A 21,406-nucleotide genomic window follows, 5' to 3' on the forward strand; every position below is an offset into this window, starting at 1 on the left:
CAATAAATAAAATGGCCATGATACAGTGATATGCAATGCTGGGATTTGTAGTTTGGTGAGGCATCTGTGTCCTTTGGCAGAGAAGGCCCAAGACCTAGTCAAACTACGGCCCCATGACTCCATAGCACTGAACCAAGGCAATGAAAGTAGACTCATTCTACAGCATCAATGCATTCCAAGGTTTTCTTTTCCATTTCTGGAAGCTTTGGTGCCCTAACTCTTTCGTTATTAAGGAAGGAATTCTAAGCAAGCAACAACTGTAATGGTCAAATGACAAAGAGGGCACTTTTTGCTGCTGCACATTACATTTGGCCACAAATACTAGGTTTTGAAAACTGACATGCGTATTAGATTTGATGGCACATGAGACTCAAGACAATACAGTAATTATTTCCACCATAAATCATAAGCTGCAGGTATAGCTTGGCTTTCGGCACAGCTGGAGACACAAAACAGGAAGCAGCTCTATCTCTCGCCTCTTCCAAATCACATTACACAAGTTTCATTGTCCCTGTGGAAAGGAGGCCAGGGCTATCCTCTCTGCGTTGCAAGTGAGGCTCACCTGAGGGCATCTTGCCATGGTAAAGACATATCCATATAGATTCATGCCATTTCCTTCCTGACCCTGGGATCTGAAATCCTTAGGCTAAAATGCTGGCTAGGATTCAACTTGAAGTAAATTACATGTCATTTTGGCTTGCACTTGAAGGCAGGAATGCAGGGAGCGCCGGGCCCGCTTGCCTCTGCTTGCAATCGGCGTAATGCCCCAGCAGTGCTTCCTATTGTGGAGGGGACCCCAAGGATCATCTAGACCAGAGCTTTTTGGAGGAGACACCCACAGTTCACACCACCCCTGAGAGCTAAGCCCATGGTTCTCCATTAACATTTTATGCAGCTTGCCACCCCTTGATCCGCCAATGGCTCAGTGCTGTGGGATCCTGGGAGTTGTAATTTGGTGAGGCACCAGCCCTTTTGGGCAGAGAAGACCAAAGACATCAAACCAAACCTCCCAAAATCCCATGACATTGGGCCATAGCAGTTACGGTGGTGCCAAATTGCATTAATTCTACAATGTAGACCCCAACCCCTTCTGGGAGAACACCCTCCAAACTCTCACCTGAGATACTACTGAAGTTACTTGAGTCTCATGCGCCATCGAATCTAAGTTTTCAAAACCCTTGAAACCCAAAACAAGTATTTGCTGCCACAAAAAGGGATTTGGCCCCAAAAGATGTGCATTGCAGTTGCTGCCTGCTTAGAATCCTTTCTTTAAAAACAAAAGTGTTAGGACACCAAAGCTTTCAGCAACAGAAAAGAAAACCTTGAGGTGCATCTAGGCTGTAGAATGAACCCACTTTCATTGCCTTGGTTCATGGGGGCTATTGGCAACATCTTGAGCCTTCTCTATCAAAGGATGCTGATGCCTCACCAAACTACAAATCCCAGGATGGCATAGCATTGAGTCAATGCAATTTAACAAGAGATGATGTCCCTCAAAGAGGAGCTCCAGGTGGAGATCCTGAAGCAGCTTCCCCTTTGGCTTTGGCTCAGTGCTAAGAGGACAGTGCGACACGAATCTAGTGTGCAGTCTAATTCTGGAGAGCCCAAAAAGGCGAGCATTATATTTGAGTAAATATGGTCTGTGTTGGGAAATCATTGTTTTCCGGCAAAGTTGTGGCATTATTCTATTGAGAGGCTGCCTCCATAAGTAAGCGTTGCCTTCATGCAGTGTTTGGGCCCCTGAAGTCCCTCCATTTCATCATAGCTAGAAATTGGTATGATTTTTTAAATGTGAGACACAAACTTCCCCTCCTTCCCCCCCCCCCCCCCCCGCCCCAAAAGGTTGAAAACACTCACAAGTCTCCCCCTTTCAACTCTGAGCATTTGTTTTTATTGAAGTGCTTTTCAAAAATGGCGATAGACGGCCATTTTGAGAAGAACACAGCTGTGGGTATGGGCTGCGAAGCGATGAGGGACTGGGTGTCAGCCCTTGCACAGTTCTTAGAAGGGCCCTCCAACCAGGAATAGGATGGGGGACTGTTGTCCCTCCCATTAACGTGGGCACATGTTGTTTGACGCCTAGCCATCCTTTCTGCTAGTAATGGCTGATGTGAGCCAGACTCTGGCAGCGCCTGTGGGGCTGCCCATTGAACCTGCATTGGAACAAGGAGCCCCTCCGAACCCTCTGCTCTGCAAACCTTACCTGCCTTGAGGGAAAAACAAGACATTGGGAAGGTGGTCGGTCATGAACTCCCAGGGCAAGTCATTGCGGGAAACGTCAACCCTGTGTAAGAGAGCGAAACAAAGCACAAGGGCAGCCATGTTTAGAGAAGGGACGGCACTCAGCGGCTCATGCCAGGGGCTCTATCTCTGATATCAGGAAATAAAGATGGACACAAAAGCCGCCAGGGAAGAGCAGGGGACAGCCCTTTTCCCATGTCCCAACCACAAAGCAACCTGTTCTTTGTACAAAAAGGAACAACGCTCCTCAAGGAAAAATGACAGCAATTTCTGGGAATCCAATGTTTACAAAAAGAAGGCAACCCCCCCCCTTCCTCACTTCTCTCAAAGCCTCAGTCTCTTTGGCTCCCTGTTGAGTTGGTTTCTCAAAAGGGCACATCCTGCCTCTTGCAATCTAATTGAGGAGAAGGGCTCCCTTTGGATACAAAATATCACCAGAGAGTCTAGAAAATTCAGCAATTACACTGAATATATTCTCTGCTCTCTTTATCAGCAGGAGAAAACTCCTTTTTATCCAGGCAGGCCTCTGAGATTGAATTCATGCGTATATTATTATCACCACCACCATCATTATCATAATCACCACCATCATCAACAGCAATAGCCAACAAACACAGCACACTACAGTACGTAATTTAAATCTCAAAGGCCCACTTCTTCATCAACATCATCGTTATTATGATTGACAACAATAAATAACAAAAATAGCACACTACTTACATAGTTTAAATCTTAAAGGCCTATATGATGATGATGATTATTAATATTATTAACAACAACAATAGATAACAAACACAGCACACTACTACACATTACTTATATCTCAAAGTCCTACCTATTATTATTATTATTATTATTATTATTATTATTATTAATGTTATTATTATTATTAACAACAACAGCAACAACAATAACACTATGTAACAAAATTTGAAAAAAAAATTCTATTCCTGGTTTTAAAGTGTCATTTCCTGGTTAATTGTCCAGTACTTACTTTGGTAATAATTGTTATCCTACAGAAACTTTGTTATTGTCGCTTTTTTTTCCATGTCAGGAGCAACTTGAGAAACTGCAGGTTTTGTGGCTGCCACAAACTATGTTGAAATGAGACTCTATGAGCTATTCATTAAAAAACTGTAGCAAAATGTGCTGCAGGATGTCCCTTCCGCAAAAGCAAAGTTTCTGCAGTTTAATAAACTTTTTAACACGTTTTTATGATAGAACCAATTAGGAAATGACATTTATAACCCAGGAACAAAAATTACGCAGTGTAATAACAATAAATGTTACCCGCCTCTCCTAATGCCTCAAGTGTTAAAAGTAAGCATTAACTCTTTTTAACCATGTTTTCTTTAAAAAAAATAATGTTACTGATTTCATTTTTAACTTTAGTCAGTTGCCTTAGAGTCCATCCTGGGAGAAAGCTTACTTTGCAATCCCTCCATCTATCTGTCCCCCCATCTCTCACCTGGCCACCAGGAAGTCCTGGGGAGGCAGGATTCGGGCCAGTTGGAGGAAGACGTGGTTGAGGGACATGCAGAAGCCGCACCACGGGGTGTAATACAGCAGCACCACATCCTGGAAGGAGAGAAAAGACAGGTGAGAAACCAAATTGGGAGAGAGAACTAATGCTCCACAGGATAGGACTACAATTCAACATGACCTCAACAGAATAGAGAGCTGATTGGCCAAAAGCAACAAAATGAATTTCAACAAGGACAAGTGTAGGATATATCACTTAGACAGAAAAAAATGAAATGCACAGATACATATAATTGTTGTGGAGACACCTGGCTCCACAACAGAGTTATATGGGAAAGGGATCTTGGAGTCTTCGTGGACAACACGTTGAACATGAATCAACAGTGTGATGCTGTAGCTACGAAAGCCAATGGGATTTTGAGCTGGATCCAAAGGAGTCTGGTGTCCAAATCAAGGGAAGTCATGGTGCCCCTCTTTTCTGCTTTGGTCAGACCTTCTCCCCTGGAATAATGCTGTGTCCAATTCGGAGCCCACAATTCAAGAAGGATATTGACTCTAAGCTGGAAGGTATTCAGAGGAGGGCAACTAAAATGATCAAAGGTCTGGAGACCATGAATTCCTCTGAGGAGTGGCTTAAAGAGCTGGATCTGTTCTGCCTCAGAAGAGAAGGCTGAGAGGAGATATGAGAGGAGCCAGGCTGTCATAAGGAAGAGGGAGCAGGCCTTGTTTTCTGCTGCCCTGGAGACTAAGACTCAACAGAGCAATGGGTTTAATTGACAGGAAATGTTTCCAGCTGAACATTAGGAAGAACTTTCTGACTGTCAGAAGAGCTGTTCAGCAGTGGAACTCTCTGCCTCGGAGTCTGATGGAAGCTCTTTCCTTAGAGGCTTTTAAAAAGGGGCTGGATGGCAATCTGGTAGGGGCTCTTTGATTGTGCTTTTCCTGCCTGGGAAATGGGGGTTGGACTAGATGGCCCATGAAGTCTCTTCCAACTCTATGATTCTATGGGGCACATCAAAGAAGGGCTGCAGAGACATTATAGACAGGAAAGGGAAGGAGTGGGCAGCCCGGTCACTTCCACAAAGAGGCCAAGAAGCGGCATTCAACAGGACCACATCCCTTCCTCCGCAGGACCAGGACACTCCAAAGGGATGCTCCATTTAACCATTTGCGTTTAATTTGGGGAGCCAGGACAGTGTTTTTTGTGCCTTTAGATTTGTCTAATTAATAAGGAGATCATCACGTGACACTGTTAAAGCTCTGCTCTCCCACCCTGAATCCTGCTTCCTCCTGCAGAATCCTGGGATTTGTAGTTTAAGGAGGGGCCTTTGAAATGCCCAGCCAGAGACGCCTTGGGCCTCACTGACCTTCAAACCTCAGAATTAATCATAACAACAACAATACATTTATAACCTTACATAACAACATTTGCTATTCGTCTCAACAGCAATAATAAATGTATTACCTGGCTGAATAACAATAATAATACATTTATTACCTGTCTCAACAACAATAAATTTATTATATGCCTAAAAAAAACTATAATAAATGCATTACCTGCCTCAACAACAATAAATTATTTACCTGCCTCAGAAACAACAATCATAAATGTATTATCTCAACACTAATATATGTATAACTTGCCTTCACAGCAATAATAAATGTATTACCTGCCTGAACAACCATAATAATAATTCTATTACCTGCCACTTCTTCTGGCTTGAGGCAGGATTAAAACAGATAATAAAACACAACAGTATTAAAATACATATACAAGACATAAATGTAGGTTAAAATTCACAGGTTTCCCAGAATCCCACAGGAGGCTGCCATAGGATTTAAAGCAGAATAGTAGCGCTTTAATAGTGGTGTGTGACAATCACCAAAGAAAGGATCCAAATTAAGGATTTGGATGGACTTTGCTGCAGAGGCAATATGGTTCCCCCGCACGTTTCTTTCACGACTGCCTGAATCCATTTATTTGGGCCATTTGGAGGGGAAAGGGAGCAGTGGTAAGGGACAACACTGCTTGAGCACATGGAATTCCATAGAATAGAATAGAATAGAATAGAATAGAATAGAATAGAATAGAATAGAATAGAATAGAATAGAATAGAATAGAATAGCATAGCATAGAATAGAATAGAATAACTTCATTGTACATTGTATAATGAAATTTAATGCCATCCCCAATTACATTATATATGTAGAGTTACAAAACACCCGTTCTTCCACATTCTAATCCCTATTGCACAACCCTTAATGCCACATCAGTGTGAAACCATAGGATTCAATATAATCACAGCTCTAGGATAAAAGCTAACTCTCGGTCTATTTGTCCTTGTTTTTATCTTGTCTGCCAGATGATAATAATAATAAAAAAAGAATATCCAGGCTGAGATGGATCCTTAAGAATATTTTGAGCTTTCTTAAGACAGGAATTATAAATTCTTCCAAATAGGAGAGGGCAATCAATAATTCTCTGGAGCGCCTTCCTATCTGCCTCTATGCAAACTGTACACAGATGTAATAGGTTAGAACACTTTCCATAGCACAGCAGTAGAAAGTTACCAGCAGTTTTTCATTCAGTTATCGGTTCCTTAAAAGTCTCAGATAATAAAACAATCTCTGCTGAGCCCTCTTCACCAACGAAGCAGCACTATGACAGGTCTGGGCCTCCTTTTAAAAACAGCATCCAGGAACTTAAAACTAGCCAATGGCTCCACTCAATCTCCATTTATAACAAAAGGCTGAATTTCTGATCTACTCCTTCTGTGAGCGTGGCTTTGAAGGCACAACATAGAAATACCAGCCCCCAAAGACCAGGGAAGCTTTGCTCTGTATTACCTGGGGGCTCTTCAGCACCGTCTCCTGAAATGTCCCGGAGGTGATCTCCCGGATCCTGTGCAGGGCCTTTGGGAGTCTGGTCCTCCTCTCGCCCACCAGGTGCCTCCGCAAGGGACTGTACACCACGCTGTAGTTTTGAATAAAGGTTTCTAGGAGGGAGAGCCAAGGTTTGGAGGTTATTGTGGCAAAAGAGGAAACACGGGAAGCAGGCACCACAGTGTTCCAACAGTGGATCCTGCGGCCTCCTGGGAGTCTGATGGAGCCTCCTTCTCTGGAAGTTTTGAAACTGACTGGATGGCCATCTGTCAGGAGGGCTTAGATGGTGTCCCTTGGGAGTTGGTAGAAAGGGGTTGGACTGGGGTCTCTTCCACTCTAGGATTCTATCACGCTGTGTAACACGATTTTAGTTCCAACGTTATAAATGTCATTTCCTAACTGAGTCTGTCATTAAAACATGTAAAGTGTATTAAACTGCAAAAACTTTGCTTTTGCGGAAGGGACATCCTACAGCACATTTTGCTCTAGTTTTTCAACAAATCTCTCAAGTTTCAACCAATTCAACATAGCTTGTGGCAGTATAATAACTACTTTCAAACTAAGGACCGCATAATTAAACAGGAAATAACACTTTCAAACCAGGAACAGATTTTTTTTTCAAATTTTGTTACATAGTGTCATCTATCCATCCATCTGTTCATCATCTGCCTGTCCCATCTGTCCATCCATCCATCCATCCATCCATCCATTTATCTACCATCTGGCTGTCTCAATCATCCATCCATCCATCATCCACCTTTCTCATCTATCTATCTATCTATCTATCTATCTATCTATCTATCTATCTATCTATCTATCTATCTATCTATCCATCCATCCATCCATCCATCCATCCATCCATCCATCCATCCACCATCTGCCTGTCTGATTCATCTATCCATCTACAATCTGCCTGTCTCATTCATCTATATATTTATCCATCCACCCATCCACCCACCCATCCATCCATCCATCTATCTACCTACCAATGATCTGCCTGTCTCATATATGTATCTATTAATCCATCTACCATCTGCCTGTCACATTCATTTATTTATCTATCCATCTATCTACCAGCTGTTAGGAATTGTGGGAGATGAAATTCAAAACACCCAGAGAGCTGAAGTTCGCCCATGCCTGCGCTAAGGTAAAAATATCTAACCTACCGAGGCTGGCCCGCTGCAGGACCTGTTCCTGATCCAGGACATAGTGGGTCTCTTCCTTGAGGTCCACGATAGCAGCAAAGCCATTTGCGGGAACCGAGCCACCTAAGCGCTCAGCGTAGTCCCAGAAGAGGTTGGCATCCAGCAAGTAGAGGTTGAGTGTCTTGTTGGTCCTGCAGCTGAGGCCGGTGAAGCCTGGCCTGAAGAAAGGGGGTTTTCCGTGGAGGAGGGCCTTCCCGTCCTCAATGTGAGGCGTAGAGGGATGGGCCCTGTCTCCCTGTGGCGGCGTCCCATGGGGAGCGGTTCCTCCCAAGTGCCATTGGGAGGCCTCTCTAGAGCCCACCGTCCGGCAGCATGCGGAGTAGTAACTGAAAGGGCCGTAGGAATGGAGGAAGTTGCTGCAGAGGGAGGCCGTGTGAAAGAGGAAGGCCTGCTCCTGGAGGTAGAAGGAGTCCAAGGCAGCCTCGATCTCGAAGAAGGTGCAGGTCGCCAAAGGGCTGGGATGCAGACCATCACTCTGGTTGACGCACAGCTCGCAAACGTTGTGGGCTGAGGCCCGGGACAGTGAGTGCCACCGTGGCGGGAGGACCACCGTGTTGCAGCAGCGAGGCCTGGACGCAGAGTGAGGGAGGGGCCCCCCGGCTGTTAAGTCTCCAGCCCCATCGGAGTGGCCAGCCTCCTCCGTCCTGTGGCTCTTGTTGCAGCGGTTGTACTCCAATGCCAGTTCAGAAACCTAGGAGGAGAGGAAGGGAAGGGTGAGAACCCGCAATGGAAATGGTCCTTGGGAAAGGGAGCTAGGAGTCTGAGCAGGCAGAGTCAACTGTGTGATGCAGCAGCGAAAAAAAGCCAATGTGATTCCAAGCTGCATCGATAGTGAGTACTGCAATAGGAGTACAGGCAGTCCCAGAGTTACATACACCAGACTTATAAACAACTCATAGTTAAGAACAAGGGTGAGACAACAGAAAGCGAAAAATCTACCCCTTGGAAGGGAAATCCAGTCCTGGAAGAGTTACTATCATGGGGAAAAGGGGTCTCCACTGAAGCTTTATCTCCAAGCGTCGTTTCCACAGCAAGCCACATTTCCCAAAATCCAACTGTCATAGGGTCAGAAAGTGAGGTGAAATCTTCTTCACAGAAGTGTCCACCCTTTCCTATGCTATTCAAAGCTTGCATGCATATATATGGAATTACACTTAAAAGATGTATCCCGTTCGACTTACAGACAAACCTACAGAACCTTTTTTTTAGTAACTTGAGGGCTACCTATATAGTGTTTAGAAGTCCTAGTCCCACTCTTTTCTGCTTTCGTCAGTCCTCACCTGGAATAACCCTGGGCCAGTTCTGGGCAAAGCCATTAAAGAAAGAGATGGGCAAGATGGAACATCAATTCCACCAAGGAGAAATATAAGGGACAACACTTAAGGAAGATAAAATGAAATGCAGTCCACACGCTGAGTATGAGCCAACAGTGCGATGCAGCAGCTAAAAAGGCCAATGCAATTCTAGGCTGCATCAATAGAAGGGTAGTGTCTTGATTGAGGGAAGTCACAGTCCCACTCTCTTCTGCTTTGGTCAGACCTCTTCACCTGGAATAATAACCGTTTCCAGTTCTGAACAAAGCAATTAAAAGAAGAGATGGACAAGATGGAAGGCATTTAGGGAAGGGCCACCGAAATAGTCAAAGGCTTGGAAGCAAAGCTCTATATGAGGAATGGTTTAGGGAGCTGGGGATGTTTAGCTTGCAAAAAAGGAGGTAGAGAGAAGGGACACAACAGCCGTGTTTAAACATTTGAAAGGATGCCATGATGGGGGGGGGGGGGGGGCGACTTGTTTTCAGCCTCTCCAGGGATTGGGACACAATGGAGCTATGGATTCAAACAGCAAGAAAAGAGATTCTACCTAAAAGTTATGAAGAACATCTTGAGAGTAAGAGCTATTCAGCAGTTTTAAGAGCTGTTCAGAGTCCAATTGAATCTCCTTCATGTAGGTTATTAAGCATAGGCCAGATAGCCATCTATCAGGAGTGTTTTCTCTTCCTTTATGGCAGGGAAGGGTTGGATCAGGTAGTCCTTGGGGTCTCATTCAATGCCTCAATTCTTGCTCTTTGCAATGACTGGCTTTCCATCCCCATCTGTTGCAAAGGACCCTTCTAAGCAGTGCTGGCAGAGAGACCATTCGCCAGGCCCAAGTCAGAAGGGAAAGGGCAAAAACAAAAGGACAAAGGACTCCTCCTGGCTGTGTAGCAGAGGCTCCATTCTGTAAACAAGTTACATAAGCAGCCCCTGAGAACAGAAAGGGAGCCGTCCAGTCTGTTCCCAGCCAAAGGGCGCCCTCCCTCCATTCCCTTCAAAGAAGAATGATATCAGGAGGGACGTTTTATCAGAAAGGGCCCTGTTTGGCAAGGGATGTGTGATATCCCCTGCTCCCCAAATGGTTGCAAACACAGGAAAAGTGTCACAAGGAGCCCTGTGAAAATGGTGTTGATGGGCAAAAGGTACATCTCTCTCCCTCTGCTTGGCTTGTCGGCGGCCCCTTGCCTGCAATGAGTAAATATTGTCTCTTTTGCTTAAAGCTGCATAGGATCCCTGGATATGTGCAAAGGCCACTCATTACAGTGTGTAGCACGATTTTGTTCCTGGGTTATAAATGTAATTTCCTAATTGGTTCTATCATAAAACATGGGAAAGTTGATCAAACTGCAAAATCTTTGTGTTTTGTGAAAGGGACATCCTGCTCTATTTTTTCAATGAATATCTCATCGAGTCTCAACCAATTCAACCTAAGTTGCAGGAGTAGAACAATTACTTTCAAAGTAAGTACTGCAGACAATTAAAAAGGAAATAAAACTCTCAAACCAGGAACAGAACATTTTTCAAAATGTATTATTTGATATATTGTCAAAGGATTTCATGGCTGGAATCATTGGGTTGTTGTAGGTTTTTCATGTTGTATGGCCATGTTCTAGAAGCATTCTCTCCTGACGTTTCACCTGCATCTGTGGCACTCATCCTCACAACCTCTGAGGATGCTTGTCAGTGATGCAGGCGAAACATCAGGAGAGAATGCTTCTAGAATATGGCTATACAGCCCGAAAAACCTATAACAACCCACTGTATTATTCGAATTAGAATTATAAAAGAGTTCAAGGCAAGGAACATGGTCCTTTTCCACTTTCACAACAGCCCTGCGAAGTAGCTTGCCCAAGACAGCATTATTGAGTATACTGAGCCAACTTCAAGGACAAGTAAAAGTTCGAAATGGGCCTGTATGGCCACAAAGGCCTACCCTCTGCAAATTTAATTTTCTCCCAAAAGAAAATTGGGAAATTAAAAAGACACAGCCTTTTTTGTTTTTGTTTTGCAGTTTTCGCCCCTAAAGAGGAACAGGGATCACCCTGTTTAATGTAGAATCACAGATACAGTAGAGTTTCACTTATCCAACCTTCGCTCATCCAACATTCTGTCTGCCTCCCGCCCGGATCCACAGCTGTTTCAATATATTGCAATGTTTTGGTGCTAAATTCGTAAATACAATAATTACTACATAACATTACACTTCTGTTGATTTGTTGTAAAACAGGATGTTTTGGTGCTTAATTTGTAAAATCATAACATAATTTGACATTTACTAGGCTATTCCTTAATCCCTCCTTATTATCCAATATTTTTGCTTATCCAAAGTTCTGCCGGCCCGTTTATGTTGGATAAGAGAGACTCTACTGTATTCTTTTTTGTATGTTTTTAGTTGCATTGTGTTTGAACTGAGTCCCAATTCTGGGAAAAGCCACATATAAATGACCCGATAATTATCAAGGGATGATCCCAGCAGCTCACCTCTTCCACGAGGGGCTGGTGTTCAGCCAAAGGGTCGAAGGGGAGGAAGAGGAAGAGGGCCGGCCCCTTCTTTAGCTCATTGCTCAACAGGAGGCTCTTCCCTCCGTGGGGCCTCAGCCAGCGGACCAAGGCTTCCCCGTTCTCCAGGGCCCACTTCCACACATTTTCAGCTGTGTAGTTCATGGCTTCATGCGGGAAGAGCTGAGGAAAGGAGGAAAGGGGCATGCTTTATGTAGCCATTGCACATGCAAACAAAAGAGTTTGGTTTTCTATTAGGAGTGTTTGTGACTGGCACCCCAGAGGCAGGGGCTTCAAGGTTCCTTTGTTGCTTGACCATCAGGTGAAGGTTTGGGATGAGACGGTGGTCATAAGGAAAGGCTCAGCAATTTACTCCAGGCAAGATGGATCACTTCGTCAACAAGGATCTGTTTCAAATAATCTTTCTTTCTTTCTTTCTTTCTTTCTTTCCCCTTCCTTCCTTTCCTTTCCTTTCCTTCCCCTCCCTTTCCCTTCTTCTTCCCTCCCTCTTTTCTTGCATTTATTTGGAAACAGACCAGGGGTTCTACCTTTCAGAGGGGCTTCACTTGAGTTTGACCAAGGTATTGTTCCTAAGCAAAGACTAGAAATACACAAAATAACACCTAATGCTTAGTAGCAAGTGCAACTGCTATCTGGGCTGCTGAAATTATCCAGCAAAAGATGGGGAAACAGCTCTGGCGGCCTCCTCTGCAATCATAACACAAAGCCGACCTTTGGCAACCATTACATAAGAAGGTTCGTTTCCTTTATTAGCTGTTCTCTCTTTTCCCTTCAGGGATGGATCATTGTCCTGAGCTCTGCAATGCCTGGCCAGCAACTCAAGAGTGGGAAGGCTTTATGTTTAATTTCAAAGACAAGGGGAAGCCTGCCACTGAAGTCACTTCAGGAGGACCCACTTTGGACCCTGAAGCCCTGCCTTCTCCTTCTTTGCATTTCTTGCACTTCAGCACTGATCAATCTACTGCTCCAATAGAGATGGCTGAATACAGATCGAAAAGGGTCCAAACGCAAAGCGTAGCTACTCACAAGGGATGTATTGAGGCGGCGGGGCAAATAGATGCTGCCAGAGATGGTCAGTGGGATCTCCTTTGCAACCTGCTTATCCGTAATCACCCCAAAATGGATGGGTCCAAGGTGATCTGGAAGGAGACATCAGAGGAAACCTTAAGGGAAGCAAACAGCCCCAGGGACCTTTGGGACACAGGATCTTTTTGCCAGAAGCTGCTCAAAGTGGGACTCTGGGAAATAAACCCATAAAAACATAAACACAGAGACAATGACATGCAGGAAATACAAGCAGATATTATTGCCTCTGTTGCTGTGTGCCTCCAAGTCATTTCTGACCTATAGTGACCTAGAGGAAAACGTCAGTCTCCAGATAGACTTGTTTGTAGAGAGAGAAAGTTGGGTATTAATAAACATAACAGGAACAATAGATTATTGTCATAGTTGCTCCTGAAAAGGTCCATTGGTTTGTTTGTTTGGTTGCATATTACAACTGCATCCCTGGTTCGCTTCTGACACAATAAGTAAGTAAATAAAAAAATAACAATAATAGAAAACTAATCTCTTTTCTTTCTATACTTGATAGTGATCCCAGGATCCCTGAGCATCTTGGGTGTGTTTGTGCGCAAAAGGGCTCTTTCGACTCTTCATCACAAAATTGTGAAAGCAAAACCTGAAAAAAAAAGATGATTCTGCAAAATGCAAAAGCAGCAAATGTCAAAACACTAACATCTGCCACAAAAATATCCCACATGAAAACCAAACCAACCCAAACCTAGGGGGCACATAATGCTGAATAATGGCAAAGGGAGTGAAAACAGTTCTCTCTTTCGTGCCAGCCTTTCCTCGAAAAGCAAGACACCGTTCAAATGAAATCTAATGAAAAGTGACAGCTTAACCTTTTGCCAGCCTATGGAAGGAGACTCATTAAGGAACAAGGAGATGTTTGTGGTCCATTCTGTCAGGCATGGGAGAATGGAGATGTATGGTTCAGGAGATAGAAAGGGATGTCTGCTGTTGTCCTCCGCCAGCACAGAGGGGAAAGTCCCTGATTTTTGGACTGCAAAAAAAGAGAACCTTCTGCCCTGGTCCTTCCCTTCTGCCTCTCTTTCCGTGAGCAAAAACATGGCAAGGAGCCCAGATTTGCAAAAGGAAAGGCCAGGACGGAACAACAGCCAAGAGACGCCGTTGACAGTCGATGATTGTTCCACAAGAGCCGGAAGGAAAAGAGAGCCACAGAAGCACCCGAAGGTTTCTGAACATTACGTAAATGGTACTGCTTTGCTGCAGATGCAGCCACGATGCAGGTGATTTCTCCCAAGCCTCTCTCTTGAAGAAGGGCTTTCCTTCAAATGCCTTTATCCATGCATATAAATCCAGGTCATTCTGGAGCTGCAAAGGAGGAGGAGGAGGAGGAGGAGGAGGAGGAGGAGGAGGAGGAGGAGGAGGAGGAGGAGGAGGAAGAGGGAGCTTCCAGCCAGCTCTGCCTTTTGAACAGCTGCTTTCCCCATCTTTCCAGCCCTGTGTCCCATTGGTTGCAGGCCTCTTTCTTCTCTGGAAAAAAATGCACAGCCCCAAGGGTCTGGGACATTTCTGCTCCTTTTAGAGTTGGAAGAGACTGCCTGTCCTGTATCTGTGCATCTCACTTCTACCTTAGGATCAATAAGGACTATCTTTTTTTTTGCCTAAGCGCAGCACTAGCAGAAGTTGGAGGCTAATGTACTGTGTTCATTCTCCTCCTGAACAAAAACATGTATCGGGATGTTTATGTGCGTATCTATGTTTCTCTAATATTCCTCCTTCTCTGGGGGTTTGAAGCAGAGGCTGTATGGCCATCTGTGGAGGGGGGGAGGGTGCTTTGATGGTGCCTTCCTGTCTGGCAAAATGGGGTTGGACTGGATGGCCCTTTTTGGGTCTCTTCCAATTCTAGGATTTTGTGATCTCATTCTGATCCAAGCAGTGCACACACATCCTCTGCCTTCCTCAAATGACTTCCTTCCTGCCTTCTGCGTTCTTTCAAAATGGGGCTCCTGGAAGTCCAAAGAATGCCAAATCCTAAGTAGGAACAGCCTCTCCCTGCTGCACCCCATCCCCTTCCTATCTTTGCTGATGCAGTGACTTCGCTGGCCAAGAGGAAGAGGCTTTGGCTTTGCAAACAGACATCTCAGGTTCCATGCTCCATAATTGATGAAGCAACTGGAGGAGGGATTTTGGCCCAAAAGGAGGAACCAAAGACGCTGGTATTTACTCTCTTGGATGGAGTGGATACAGGAACAGCACGTGTTGAAGCAGTGCACACCTGAAGCACAAGAGCCCAGATGGAGAACAGCCATGCTTCAGTATTTGAAAGGAGATCCCATGGAAGAGGAAGGAGTCAGGCTTGTTTTCTGAAGCTCTGGAGACCGGGATACAATGGGGCCATGGGTTCAAATGGCAGGAAAAAAATTCCACCAAAACATTAGGAAGAGCTGGTGGCAAGAGAGTGGACCATGCTGGTACCTGGGAATCTGGTGGAGTCTTGTTCCTTTTCTGGATGGCCATCTATTGAGAGGGGGTTTAATTGTGTATTCCTGCAAGGGTTTGTTTGGGCTGAGATCTCCTCCAACTGTAGGATGTTATGAGATAGATAGATAGATAGATAGATAGATAGATAGATAAATAGATGATAGATAGATAGACAGAGAGATTCAGGGGGTTGGACTGGATGGCCCTTGGGGTCTCTTCCAACTCTAGGATTCTCTTAAGTTGGTGATTTAACCCTCTCCCAAATACACAAACACATAAATGTTTGGCCTTTTGGGAATCATAAAAGAACACAAGGGGAGAATTACAATGCAGGCAATTCAAGGATCTCCTTGGCAAAAGCTTTCCTGGCACTTTCTCCTTTGACCGCAGAAATGGCAACAGCAGCCGTCCAGGATAAATAGCAAATTCCAATGAAGCCACTTCTTGGCAGGAGATACACAAACATGGAAACAGCGTGTTGCACCACCAGTGACCTCTGCTCCAAATGCTCCAAATGCACATGTCAGGCCTCAGAGGGAGAACTCATGACCCGGGCCTCTTACAGGGGTTATTTTATAACGCAAACATTGTTTTTCCAATGGGGAAGTGGGGAAAGGCAGACTGGAGTATTTCACATTTGGAAAGCCAGACACAGAACTGCTCCATTTTTGAGAAGCAAAACATCCACTGGAGGACAGAGCTATTCTTTGGAGGGCAATGACCTCTTCCAAATATCCCCGCCCATGTTACACCAAGTAAATATGTATAGGTTGCTCTCCGCACATCGAGAATCCTCTTTCCAATATCTGAAATGCCAGAAGTTACAACAGCCTACCTGTCTCTCTCACACCCAAATGCAGACCCTCCTCTGTTATACACAGACAGTCTCCAAGTTACAAACAAGATCAGTTTTGTAGGCTTGTTCTGTAGTTGAATTTGTTTAAAAGTCAAAACATGTACATTTTTAAAGTGCAACTCCAGCCACATATATTTATATTTTAGCTTTGGATAGCATAGGAAAGGGTTCCACCTTATGTTTTGGTTTTTGAAAAATTTGGAAACAAGGATTCAGTAGAGACCCCTTTCCCCACTAATCTAGGAGTGGATTTCCCTTCCTTCCGAGGGGCAGATTTCTTTTCTCACTTCCTGTTATCTCAACCCCATTCTTAATAATGGATGTTTGTAACTCAGGGACGGCCTATACACTGTTTCCAAGGACCTTCTACCACACAGTTATTTGGCTTATAGATGATTCTTTATAGCTGGGAAGAGAGGAGCTGCCGAGGTCTTGGTGGGGTCAGCATCAGGCTGACCCCTACAACCTGCATCAGGCTGCAAAAGAGTCAATGCAGCCTTTATTTAGCAGAGCCACAGCATCCTCCAAAGCTCTCTCCCCACTCATTCTATATTAAATGCTTAAAACTTGGCAAGATTGTTACTGCCACCTAAAAAGGCTCTGCTCTCTCTCTGCACTTTGCTCCAACACAGATTGAAGCCAATTTCCACCCGCAAAGGTCCAACAGGGATAATGGGAAGCGAATTGATGCTTTTGCTCCCACCAGATCATGGAAACAATGGTACCAAGGGCTCCTTTTTGGAGAACCATTCTCCTTGTCTGCATGCTTCCCCACGTCATGGCATCCACTGTTGTGAGGCCTGGCCCTCCCAGCACCTCATTGCCTAAAATAGAGCCTCTGGTTGGGGGGGGGGGATGCCTACTTTGCAGACCAATAGCATGAGTTGCCTGCAGAAAAGGTTTGTAAGCAGCATGTTTTGCCTTTCACCGGCAAAAAGGCCTGTATTGAATTCTGTTTCTTGCCCTTTGAAACATATCTCTAGGACCGGTACCTGCAAATTCATTTACCTACATCCAAACGCTAGTCATTTTCTAGATCTGCTAGAGCAAGGCTTCTTAAACCTTTCCCACTTGTGATCCCTTTCGGCCTGAGAAACATTTACATTTAATTTTTTTTGGTCATGTCAGGAGCAACTTGAGAAACTGCAAGTTGCTTCTGGTGTGAGAGAATTGGCTGTCTGCAAGGACATTGCCCAGGGGACACCCAAATGTTTTGATGTTTTATCATCCTTGTGGGAGGCTTCTCTCATGTCCCCGCATGAGGAGCTGGAGCTGACAGAGGAAGCCTAACCCTAACCCTGTCCGTCATCAGTCCTGCTGGCACAGGGGTTTAACCCACTGCACCGCTGGCATAGGTAGATGGAACAGGCATGAAACCAAACTGTTACCGGAAAAAACCCACCAGTTGAAAAGCTTCCTAAACAGACCCGTTTCCTTTTTATGATGAACTGCTATAGCATCTTCCATAGAGTTCACTGTAAACACTGTGCTACAGATTCATGCAAATGTCTACAAACAGCCATCAGATGACATCCAAAAAGTTTTCACTATGGACCATTTTGGGGATCCTACCACTGAACGAAAAGGACCCTGTTTAGGGTCAGGACCCACAGCTGAAGAGCTTCTGATGGGAGAAAAAAACAGTGCTCCATCTAGAGCAATTCTGTGGTATACTTACGCCAAAATATGACTGCAGAGTTTCACTGGAGAGAACCTAGAAAAGCTAAAGAAGTGTATTCTCTAGGCTTTTTCTAGGTTCTCCAGGACGGTTCTATATATGTTTCTACCAGAAGTCGCTCACTGCAATACGGCCTGCTTTTATCTGCAGTTTCACTTTTTCCCCACAGATATGGAGCCTGCATTGTGATCTATTTCCCTCCATCCAAAGACAGTTTCTGTTGCAAGCCCTGTATTAACCTCACAGGAGCTCTGCCAGGTAGGTCGGGTTAAGAGAGAGAGGTCTGGATCTTTCTGCAAATGAGCGAGAATTTGAACCTTCATATTTAACAGTGGAAGGAGAGCATAGATGGGCCTGTACTCCCCTTTGCATTCTCCAAATCAGGCACCGAAATTGCCCAGCAAACTGCCACTCTCCCCGCTCAATCCCAAACATCCGTGTTCTGCTCTTGAGCCTTGCTGGCTTTTGGCAAAGACCTAAATGAAGCAGGAAGTTTTGTCAGCAGATTTTGGGCCAGGGCCCACACTGAGAGTCTCGGGATATATTTAGCCCATTGTGTGTAAAGGAGCCATGATGAAACCTTCACACAATCAGGTGGTCAAGGACATAAAAAAGAGGAGGAGAAGCTGGCTGGCCCTCTCCAAGGCCAATGGGACTCTGCAAACAAAGGGAACTGATCCAAGCTGGGCCCATCTAACTATTCCTGCCCACAAAAGAATTCCACAAGGCAATATTCTTGAACCCATTACACATTTACTCCAGGTAGGGGGTCATAAAGATAGCCACAGTGAGGAAATTGACACCTCCTCTCATTTCTATTAACAAAAGTCACAAATTTTGCTCAGTGTCTTTACAACATCCTTCTCTGTATTAAACTCAGAAGGAATTATCTCATGTGATCATCTTTCTATATAATAAATTAAAATATATTTCTACTATCTATCTGTTTGTCTTGTATTTTCCAGGACAGATTCATCATCCAAACAGCCCTGTGACTCCCAGCGGCAATGGCTCCGGACCAAACTCGGCACTCTTACCCAACATGACCAACTCTAAACACTGACACACAGGCCCATCATGACCGACATAAACTACTGGTGCAGTTGGGGGGTGGGGGTGTAAATGGACACAAGAGCATTGGAGATGTAGTTCATGAAAACCTAAAGGCCCATGTATATCCTACATCCAGGGAACCATATGCATTTCTAGTGGGAGCATTTACAAAACTTAAAACCAAACTAAGACTATGTCAGATAAATAGCATAACAAAAGACCAAGCCCGGGTATAGCCGGATACCGAAGCTAGTATAACTAAATGAAAACCTTTGCCATTTGCAAGTGAACGATAGTGCCCCAAATGGTCTTGCACCTTCCCAAAGGAAATGCTTCCACTCACCTTTGTTTAATGAATGCAAGGCTGAGGTGAAGAACGTCAGGTAACCTGGGGGCTGGGGAGAGGTGTTGAACTCGAAGTATCCTAAGACGCCTGGCTGCCAAGACACAAACAAAACACACCTTAAGGACCCGTGACTGTTCTCCCTCCATCTCCTCCTTTCCAGGCTAAAGAAACCCGGTTCTTTCAACTGTCTCTTGCAGGGACCCTCCACCATTTAGCTGCTGTGCCCCTGATAAAACAGGAGTAAAAAAGGAAACAGTAGTGAGTTCTATTCCCTGTGATTCCCACAGGCTGTATACTAGATTCAACTATTTCCCACGGGCTCCCCCTTGTGGCTTTCAACTTTATTATGGAATGAAGATGAGGACAAATTGGAAAACTGTCCCTTGGGTTTTGGGACGAAAGCAGACCTTACTCAGGAAATGTTTCCAAATCTATGGGTAAAGTACTGGGAGTCAGAAGGAGAGAGGAAAATGAAAGAAAGCAAAAGAGTGTTGAGATCTGCTCCAGAAACAAAATATTGCTCCAAGGTGTTCTCCTTCATTGCAGGCTCTCCAAAAGAGATGAAAAAGCAGGAGCTGTGTAGCCAGGTCATGACGGCTAAAATTATTCATAAGGAAAGATGAGGAGTTAGGAGATGCTTCCACAGTTTGCCTGGGAAGGGCAAGGTTCTGCCTTCTTTTCTCTACTCTGCTGAGTTAATAAAGGTAAAAGTTTCCCCTTTACATTAAGTCTAGTTGTGTCCGACTCTGGGGGTTGGTACTCATCTCCATTTATAAGCTGAAGAGCCAGCATTGTCCATAGACACCTCCTAGGTCATGTGACTGGCATGACTGCATGGAGAGCTTTACCTTCCCACTGAAGCAGTACCTATTGATCTACTCACATTTGAATGTTTTCAAACTGCTAGGTTGACAGAAGGTGGGGCTAAGAGTGGGAGCTCACTTCACTCCCCAGATTTGAACCACCGACCTTTTGGTCAGAAAGTTCAGCAGCTCTGCTGAGTGAACTGAGTGCAATTTAAGTTAACTGTCTCTGAAACCAAATAAGCACTATCTTCAGAGAGCCGTTTTTCATCCTGTCTTACATCAAGAAAAGGAATTCCAAACCTATCAGCTGCAACACATGCACATCACTTGACTGCAGAGATATCAAAACCGCTATCTCTTCTTGCAAAACCACTATCTTGCACACTGATACAGTTTGAATCACTTTATCAAAAATGACTTTATCAACCCATTAATATTTCTTTGACAGTGTGAGTATTTCTGGCTCAATTCTGGACTAGAATTTATTTTTGGAAGGGAAAGACCTTTATTAGAAGTTTACTGGATAGCAAACAAGCTCAGGAAAACCATGAACCAGCCTCTCATTTCAAAATGAGTGTGGCAGAGATGATAGTTATAGGTATTTCACAAAGGTAATAATAATAATAATAATAATAATTATTATTATTATTATTATTATTATTATTATTTTATTTCTTACTCGTCTCTCCTTGTGACTCAAGGCAGTGCACAGCAAAGTTAAAAACACATAGTCATAAAACACTCTGTAAAATATGTATATTGAAACATATTCCTATGAAATGGTTCCCGCAATCGCAGTTGATCTTCCTGGCTATGTTTTGATTTTGTGAATCTGAAGCATTGGAAAATGGAAGCCATTGCTCTGTGAACACAAAACCCTGTGCTTTCCATCATGATTGGTTCTTCCCTTAAATAGGTTCGCTGTTGGTAGTTTTTAAAAGGCTATTAACTTTTTAACCTTTTCCCCTTCCTTCTGGAAAAAAAGAAAATTCCAATGGGAATCATCAGGGATTATTTAGCATTTGTGGGTACCCTTTTGAAAAGTTTAAACAACGCTTAAAATGCAGTAGACACAGGATGTCTTTTCCTACACTGTTACATTATTGTTATTGTTGTTGTTATTATTATTATTATTATTATTATTATTATTATTATTTCTAACCCACTTCTCCTCTTGGCTCACAGCAGGACACAACATAGTTAAAAATGCTCCTCAAAATATGTATATTAAAATGTATTTCTATGGAATACATATACAATGAGTAAAATATAGTTCAGTAAAAAGAAGTACTATCACACAAGACGGAAACGTAAATCCTGAATTTGCGTTCTAGGAGTCATGAATAGTGAGGCCAGAAAGTGGAGGCAACTTACTTCATAATGGGACAGGAATCGCTGCAGTTTTGATCGAGATGAAATATAATGCAGGGGCGTCATCACACGGCGAACAAATTTTTCAATGTAAACAGCGTTCATTGGGCCTTTGTACTCAATGGGCCCAAAGCTAATGTTA

At 44.0% G+C, this 21,406-nt stretch overlaps 1 protein-coding gene across 1 annotated transcript in view; it reads right to left on the reverse strand.

Annotated features, from left to right (window-relative positions):
• LOC132782081 (thioredoxin domain-containing protein 11) overlaps positions 1–21,406 on the reverse strand; it is a 34,103-nt gene that overhangs the window by 1,579 nt on the left and 11,118 nt on the right. Inside the window, exons 4-11 of the mRNA XM_060786749.2 lie at positions 21,268–21,397; positions 19,085–19,178; positions 12,671–12,783; positions 11,606–11,806; positions 7,773–8,502; positions 6,571–6,719; positions 3,710–3,819; positions 2,204–2,284 (exon numbers count right to left, since the gene is read on the reverse strand). Of these exons, the coding sequence (XP_060642732.2) occupies positions 2,204–2,284; positions 3,710–3,819; positions 6,571–6,719; positions 7,773–8,502; positions 11,606–11,806; positions 12,671–12,783; positions 19,085–19,178; positions 21,268–21,397 (1,608 nt within the window). The remainder of the gene's footprint in view (positions 1–2,203; positions 2,285–3,709; positions 3,820–6,570; positions 6,720–7,772; positions 8,503–11,605; positions 11,807–12,670; positions 12,784–19,084; positions 19,179–21,267; positions 21,398–21,406) is intronic.

This window comes from Anolis sagrei, chromosome Y (assembly GCF_037176765.1).
Source record: "Anolis sagrei isolate rAnoSag1 chromosome Y, rAnoSag1.mat, whole genome shotgun sequence".
NCBI lineage: Eukaryota > Metazoa > Chordata > Lepidosauria > Squamata > Dactyloidae > Anolis > Anolis sagrei.